This window comes from Elephantulus edwardii, unplaced genomic scaffold (genome assembly GCF_000299155.1).
Source record: "Elephantulus edwardii isolate Elephantulus edwardi_28Jun2011 unplaced genomic scaffold, EleEdw1.0 scaffold00239, whole genome shotgun sequence".
Classification (NCBI taxonomy): domain Eukaryota; kingdom Metazoa; phylum Chordata; class Mammalia; order Macroscelidea; family Macroscelididae; genus Elephantulus; species Elephantulus edwardii.
This window is the reverse complement of record NW_006399989.1, coordinates 2,446,437-2,454,151: the sequence shown is the minus strand read 5'-3', so window position 1 is coordinate 2,454,151 and position 7,715 is coordinate 2,446,437. Positions and strand designations below refer to the sequence as shown.

Genomic DNA, 7,715 nt, shown 5'->3' with positions numbered 1-7,715 from the left:
TGTTTCTCACTGTCTTTTTCTCTTTTCTGTTTGCTCTTGCTTTCCTTATCTCTTTTTCTCTTTTTTTATCCTTCCTCACTTGTTCTCATTCCTTCCATTCTTGTCTCAATTTCAGTTTCTTTTTTTTTTCTACTCTTTCCATGTGGTTTTCTATCTTGTTCTTTTCTATCTTGTTCTCTCTGTGGCTATGTCTGTGTCTACCTCAATTTCCCTAATTCCAGGTGCAGCCCAATAGGTCAACTGATGGAGTTGCACAAGTCCCATGGACTATCAGATTGGCTGACCTCAAAGGGTTGATAGGAGTTCCTGCCCCTGAGTATGGCCAATACCACTGGAGAGCCCGAGGAGGTGAGCGGTGCATTATCCCTACCGTCAGCATCAGCTTATGTGAAGTTGGTGCTTCTGGGATTGATCATGTGTGTGAGCCTGGCAGGCAATGCCATTTTGTCCTTGCTGGTACTCAAGGAGCGTGCCCTGCACAAGGCTCCTTACTACTTTCTGCTGGACCTATGCCTGGCTGATGGCATACGCTCTGCCGTCTGCTTCCCCTTTGTGCTGGCTTCTGTGCGCCACGGCTCCTCATGGACCTTCAGTGCACTCAGCTGCAAGATTGTGGCTTTTATGGCCGTGCTCTTTTGCTTCCATGCAGCCTTCATGCTCTTCTGCATCAGCGTCACTCGCTACATGGCCATCGCCCACCACCGCTTCTACACCAAGCGCATGACACTCTGGACATGTGCAGCTGTAATCTGCATGGCCTGGACCCTGTCTGTAGCCATGGCCTTCCCACCCGTCTTTGATGTGGGCACTTATAAGTTTATTCGTGAGGAAGACCAGTGCATCTTTGAGCATCGCTACTTCAAGGCCAATGACACACTGGGCTTCATGCTTATGTTGGCTGTGCTCATGGCAGCCACACACGCCGTCTATGGCAAGCTGCTCCTCTTTGAGTATCGTCACCGCAAAATGAAGCCAGTGCAGATGGTGCCAGCCATCAGCCAGAACTGGACATTCCATGGCCCTGGGGCTACCGGCCAGGCTGCTGCCAACTGGATCGCTGGCTTTGGCCGTGGGCCCATGCCACCAACCCTGCTGGGTATCAGGCAGAATGGGCATGTGGGCAGCAGACGGCTACTGGGTATGGATGAGGTCAAGGGTGAAAAGCAGCTGGGCCGCATGTTCTACGCAATCACTCTGCTCTTCCTACTCCTCTGGTCACCCTACATCGTGGCCTGCTACTGGCGAGTGTTTGTGAAAGCCTGTGCCGTGCCCCATCACTATCTGGCTACTGCTGTTTGGATGAGCTTCGCCCAGGCTGCTGTCAACCCGATTGTCTGCTTCCTGCTCAACAAGGACCTGAAGAAGTGCCTGAGAACTCATGCCCCCTGCTGGGGCACAGGAGGTGCTCCGGCTCCCAGAGAACCCTACTGTGTCATGTAAAGTAGATTGAGAGAAAGTCATGGCTACCATAATAAGGCCAACAGCAAGGGAGGGAGAGGAACCTTCCTTTCAGAGTTCTAGTCTCAGCCTTTCAAACCACTCAGTCTAGGCACCTTTGCCAACACCTCCTCAGGGTTAGGAACTGAGTAGGGGCCTGGGAAATAGGTGTTTCTAGTTTTGTGAGTTCTGTCTCTGTCACTTCCTTCCCTTTTCCTTCTCCCTCTGTTTCTCACAAGTGACAATTCAGAAAAAGAAAACAAAACTAGAATGTAGATTTTTCTACTAACAGCTGAGACCCTCCTTCTGACATTGTCCAAAGAGGAAAAAATTATCTTGTAAAATAGACGTCCAGAGCTCTTCTTTCCCTACCATCTGCTCCCATGCATCCTCCTTTCAAGTCCTTTATCAAGGCCTGGATGCTTTAAGGAGTAATTAATCCAAAGCTTCTGAAAAAAAATAAAAGACCAAATATGGTATAGGTTCCAGGAAGCAGGGGTGTTTAGTTGCTATGTTGTATGCAATGTTATTTCAGACCAACTCTGATCTCAAGCCCAATATCTTCTTCCCACTATGTCCAAGCCTCCCAAGTGTTTGAGAGTTCACTTGAGAAGCCAAGAGGATATGGAAAAGGACTCTCAGGGATGGGCCGAGGGTAAGTGAGCAGGATGATAGCTAAATTCTGCGAGTTGCCTAGAGCTGTCTCCTGAATCCATGACTCACAGCTCTTTATTTTTCAGAACAGAAAACCTGCCTAACTTCACTAGTGCTATCACTGCAATACAGGCAAGAAATAAACAACAGGGAAGTGTAGAAAGAAAGTTTATCTCCTCAGTGTCGCTGGATCCCAAAACCTGGGGTTAGAGGAATTCCGCTCCAGAATTGCTTCCTGGCTTCATACTACTATTCTAAAATGAAAATTCATTTTTTACCTTGGTAACTCTTAATGATATAAACTCCAAGGCACTGTAGACTTATGTCCAATTTTGTCTGATCTTTTTTAGTTCCTTTCAGGCCTCAGAGGTTTCAAGTAGTCCTTGATCTTCTGGATCCTCAACCCTAAACTTTCCTCTTCCCAACTCTTTCCCTTTCTCTCTCCAACCTTACATACACCCAAAGAGGCGCAAACTGCAGCCAGTTTATGCTGGTAGGAAAGCTGAAGACTTGTCTCCAAGCTAGAGGAAGAGTCCACTCTGGGATTATATCAAGACCAGTTCTTGTAGATGCTTGTGATTAATCTTGCCTGGGTCTCTGTCTCCCTCAATTTTATAGGGGAGAAATCTGTATTACCTTCTCCATTTCCTTCCCTATAGAATACTCCATCATAAGCTCCCTCTCTATATTAACAAAACCCCAGAACTGGAGAAGCCTTGACTTTAAAAGAATGGAAAATGTACTTTAAACAGGAGAGATTAATAAGCTTAGCTGTGGAGTAACCCTGGAAAGGCAAGTCATAATGGCTGGATCATAGAAAATAGATTGTTCTTATTTTCTCAGTGATAGTGATGGGAGTGCCTTTCCTAAAGGTGGAGTGAGGGGTTAACGGTGTGAGGGGTCTATAGGGTATATTCAGGAGAATGTTCTTCCATTTCTTTCCTCTAAATGCCTGGGTTCAACATTGGACTTTATAAATGGAAAAGCTGAAATGAACAATGTAATATTGGATGTCTTCTCTTTCTCTCTCTCTCTCTCTGTGTGTGTGTGTGTGTGTGTGTGTAGGTATACTTGAATGAGACACTGTGCTTATGTGATTTTATGAGGGGTGGAGCCGTGAGGGGGGAAAATGCACAAATGCCTACATATGAAGACATATACAAGCATATGTATACAAGTGTATGCACACATACTTGGAAAATGCACCTAAGTGAAAGGAGACAGACTGTATAGTATATACCTGGGTAGTAAATAGAAGAGTTGAAGAGATGGAACTTATAAAGTATATGGGTTGTGGGGTGTGTGTGTGTGTGTGTGTGTGTGTGTGAGAGAGAGAGAGAGAGAGAGAGAGAATAAAAGGTTATTTTGGGATCTGTCTGGCAGAGTCTTTCTCCCTTGGCCCAGGCTGTGAACTTGGGAGCCAAAATGCTTGAACACTCTCTCTCTTCTTAAAGTCTGGAGTCTTCATACTCTGTCTCAGTTTAACACCCGAAATTTAAACAAGATATTCTTGAAACTGGACCACTATGAAGAATGGGGGCTTGAAATTCAAGATAAAACTTTGGCAAGCTGAAAGGATTAGGAAATTCCCTCCTCCCTGTAAAGTAATGACTTCTTTGGTAAGCTTTGACTAAATTCAGAGAAATACATTCAAATTTTAATCTATCCAGCCATCTTGTTCTTTGGACAACCAATTAATTTATTATCTGTTTACTTATTTTCACAGGTGCATAGAGTTTAGTTAACCATACTCCTCAGTTCTTGGCACACTATATCATCACAGATCCATGCAAAGTCCTTTTATTCTTCACTTTGTTTGCGGGTTTTTTCCCTTTTATTATTCATCCCTGATCCAATTTCTCTCTCGCAAATAGACACTTCCTCTTTATATTTAACATATTTCCATCCAATCCATTGTTCATGTGTTTATTTACATACATCTGTGAAAAAATATATAGTATTGCTATGTGTTTTCATTTTCATAAACAGTATTCTACTAAAATTATTGTTTTTTTATTCACTCGTTACTCTGTTTTTTGAGAGATCCAACCTTGTTGCTCTATGTAAATCGAATTCATTCTAGTGGTCCACTTTATATATGCATTACATTTTCCTTATGCAGCTTCCAGATGAGGGGTCCCTTGTTTACATTCAATTCTCTGCTAATACAGGTTTCAACGGGCAATATCCTACACACCTTTTAGGGACACCTAATTCAGAGAAAATACACAAGCCCAGTGACTGGCACTGTTTTAATTGGGGTTATAAAGTGAGCAGCAGAGCCTTGATGTGAATCTCAAACAAAAGCCAGAGTTTTACTACTATATCTGACAAGAGAACATTCATCTGACAAAAAAAAGGGGGTGGGGACAAATATCAAGCAATAGGAAAAGAGATAGAGAGGGGACTATTTAGTAAATTATTAAACTAAACTCACTTCCTATAGAGTAGATTAGAATTAATAGCCACCCTCCATCAGGTTTTGACTCAACTCATTGCAGTAGAGTCGGAACCAACTCATAGCTGACCCTCCAGTGGGTTTTCAGAGGCTATAAATTGACCAAGAGGGAATTCCTCATGTTTCTCCTGCAGAGTCTCTGGTGAATTTGAACCACCAAAGAGGCACCACCTTTGGGTTAGTAGCACAACTCCCTACTCACTAGACCAACAGTGCCCCATCAGGTTTCAAAGACCATAAATCTTTACCAGAAGAGCCAGAAGATGCACTGGTTTATCCAAGTCTTTTGTTAGGGAGTAGTGATGTCAGTTTGAAGACTAAGGTGTGAGTGATTTAGATCATGGTCTTTTCAATCACTTGCTATGCATCTGAGAGCTTGACAATGAATACAGATGACAGAATTGATGCCTTTGAATTGTGTTGGAGAAAGGTACTGAATATCCCATGGATTGCCAAAAAAACCTAACAACTATGTCTTGGAAAAAGTATGGTCAGAGTGTTCCTTGGAGGTTAGAATGGAGAGGCTTAAGCTTACGTATTTTGGGCATGTTGCTAAGGAGAAGCCATTCCTTGGAAATGTGGAGGGTCAGTAAAAGAGAGGAAGAATCCCAATGAGGTGGATTGACAAAGTGACTACAGCAATGGGTTCCAGTGTATTAAAGATGATGAGGATGGCACAGGATAGAACAGGATTTGTGTCTGTTTTAGGGTTGCTATGAGTCGTACTCAAATCAATGGCACCTAACAACAACAAATTGTTACTGGAGGAGTGACTGGTGGATTTAATCCACCAACCTTGTGGTTAGCAGCCTGACATATACAAATAAAACAATGTCCTAGTAACATCTGTTAGACAGATGTGCTGAATCACGTTTTTAAAGATGCACGGGAAGTTATACATTTTTTGTGCTTATTTACTTCTAGAACCATTTCGTCAACGTAGAATACACTAAGGCCAAACCTAGCCCCAAACCAAAGCTCAAGATTTCTAAATTCCAGGCTCCTTTAGAGCAGCCTGAACCCAAGGGACCTTAGTTCCTGGTGCCAAAGTATAAGATGGAGGATGGGCAAATGTGTAATCACTGAAGGAAGGGAGAAGCAATAGTAATGAACCTATCTCAATTTAATTTTAGCACACTCAGCTCAGTTACTGTGTGTTTGGTGTTTTATTGTATTTTGTTCTTTTTTTTTCCTTCAGAACCACTGGTACACCATAGAGCTACATACTATGGGAGAGTGAGAGAAAAGGGTTGCTTTTCCTCAGCTTTCCTCCCAACCAATCACCTTGCCTTTCCCTCTCCTTACTGAAAGTGTCAGCCCAATGATAGGCAAATCCACTAGGAGGGAACATGATCACAAGTAGTGTTGACAGGCAGATTGCTAGGATTTAAAGAGCACCACCTAGGCAGCCAATGGTGAGACAGGACACGACTTTGACAACTGGTGCGAAGGCAGATGCTGTGGGAGGGAACACCAGAGCCAAATAAATGGTGACTGGGGCCTGTAGCATGAGGTGCAGAAGTTTCCCTACTGGTGGGACCAGCAGCAACTCCACAGTAGAAACTGAAGAGGCGAGTGTGATTCCCTGAGCTGTGTGATTGCTGTCCTTATGGACAGGATGAAGGGCCTCAGCAAAGAGCTGCCGCCCAAAGCATCTCCAAGTTCCCTTAGTGCGACCTGCCGCCACCGCTCCTGTGGCTGCCTCTACCTCCACCTCATCTGTGACCAAGGCGTCAGGAGGAAAACGAGGCAGCACAGGTACTGAGTAACATGGGGCGGGGAGGGGAACTGGACTCCACACTGCCCCCTCTGCCTCCCTTTGTCATTCTGGAGAAGGGGGGAATCCATGTATACTTCACCCTGGGTGCTGGGGATCTCAGCTGGGAGCCTTAGAATCAGGGTATGAGGTGATGTCCCCTCCCATGGGAAGACTAGAAACACTCTCTACTTCTGAGGCTTCTAGGGAAAGCTCAGAAATTGGCTTTCAGGTTACCAGGCCCAGCAGCTTTACCGAGGAGAAGGCCAGAGAAACCTGTAGCATAGGGGTGCTGTGAACCCAGAGGCTGTTTCAAAGAGGAAGGAAGAGACTGTCATCATAGTGGAGGAACAGAGTGAGAATGAAAAGGAAGGTGAGAAAAAGAAGAAGATGGAAAAAGAAAGCAAAGAGAAATGCTGCGAGGCTGGAGTACATCCTGTAGACAATGGATAATATTCACTGGACCTGGAAGGGGCGAACATCAAGGCAGGCAAAGCCTTTCTCTGTCTAAAGTGCAGATTCATGCAGATGCAAAGGCCCTTCCTAGACCACAAGGATCTCACCGTTCAGCTTACCCATATCCTAGGCTTCTAGGTCCACGCAATATCCTTGTCATTGATACTTTGGTACTGGGAACCCAAGACAGAAAAGCAGGGAAGGGACAGACAATGTGAAAGCATGTGAGTGAGGGGTGTATATGGATATGGATTCTCCAGTAGAATGATTAGGTTTGACAGAGGAGAGATAGTAGGACAGAGGGGGTAAAACAGCACAGAAACTGGATGGTGAATGGGAAGGGGGTTCAAGTAGCATAAAAACTAGATCACAGATGGGAAAGTGGGGAGAAAAGAAGCATACATAGCATAAAAACTGGATTATATGTGGTGAAACAAGGAGACTGGTAGAGTAACACATAGCAGAAATAAATTATACCAGAGATAATGAAAGAACAGGAGAGACACCCAGAAAATAAACTGCCACATATATAATGAGTCAGAGTGAGAGGTAAAGGCATATGTTGTTGTTGTTGTGTGCCGTCGAGTCGTTTGCAACTCATAGCGACCCTATGTACAATAGCCCTAAACCGTGCTCTATCCCGTGCCAATCTCATTGCCTCTGACACAACCATCCCTATTACCCCTGTCACTGAATCAATCCACCTCATAGAGAGTCTTCCCCTCCTGCGCTGTCCCTCTACACTACCCAGCATGATGTCCCGCTCTAAAGACCTGTCTCTCCTTACAACATGTCCAAAGTATGTCAGGCGAAGCCCCAGAATCCTTGCCTCCAAGGAGCAGCCTGGTTTAATTCTCTCTACGATGAATCTGTTTGTTTTCTTGGCAGTCCATGGTACATTCAATACTCTTCTCCAGCACCACAGCTCAAAGGCGTCAATTCTCCTTCTGTCCT

General features: G+C 44.5%; 2 protein-coding genes across 2 annotated transcripts in view; both read left to right on the top strand.

Annotated features, from left to right (window-relative positions):
* The first annotated feature begins 318 nt into the window (after positions 1-318).
* On the top strand, positions 319-1,440 carry GPR173 (G protein-coupled receptor 173). Its single transcript, XM_006898894.1, has one exon. The coding sequence runs from the start codon at positions 319-321 to the stop codon at positions 1,438-1,440; it is 1,122 nt and encodes a 373-aa protein (XP_006898956.1).
* Positions 1,441-2,010: 570 nt separating this feature from the next.
* Positions 2,011-7,715, top strand: part of TSPYL2 (TSPY-like 2) — a 13,228-nt gene continuing 7,523 nt past the window's right edge. The window contains 4 exon segments of the mRNA XM_006903630.1: positions 2,011-2,092; positions 3,546-3,655; positions 6,221-6,413; positions 6,610-6,916. Coding sequence (XP_006903692.1) covers positions 2,011-2,092; positions 3,546-3,655; positions 6,221-6,413; positions 6,610-6,916 — 692 coding nt within the window.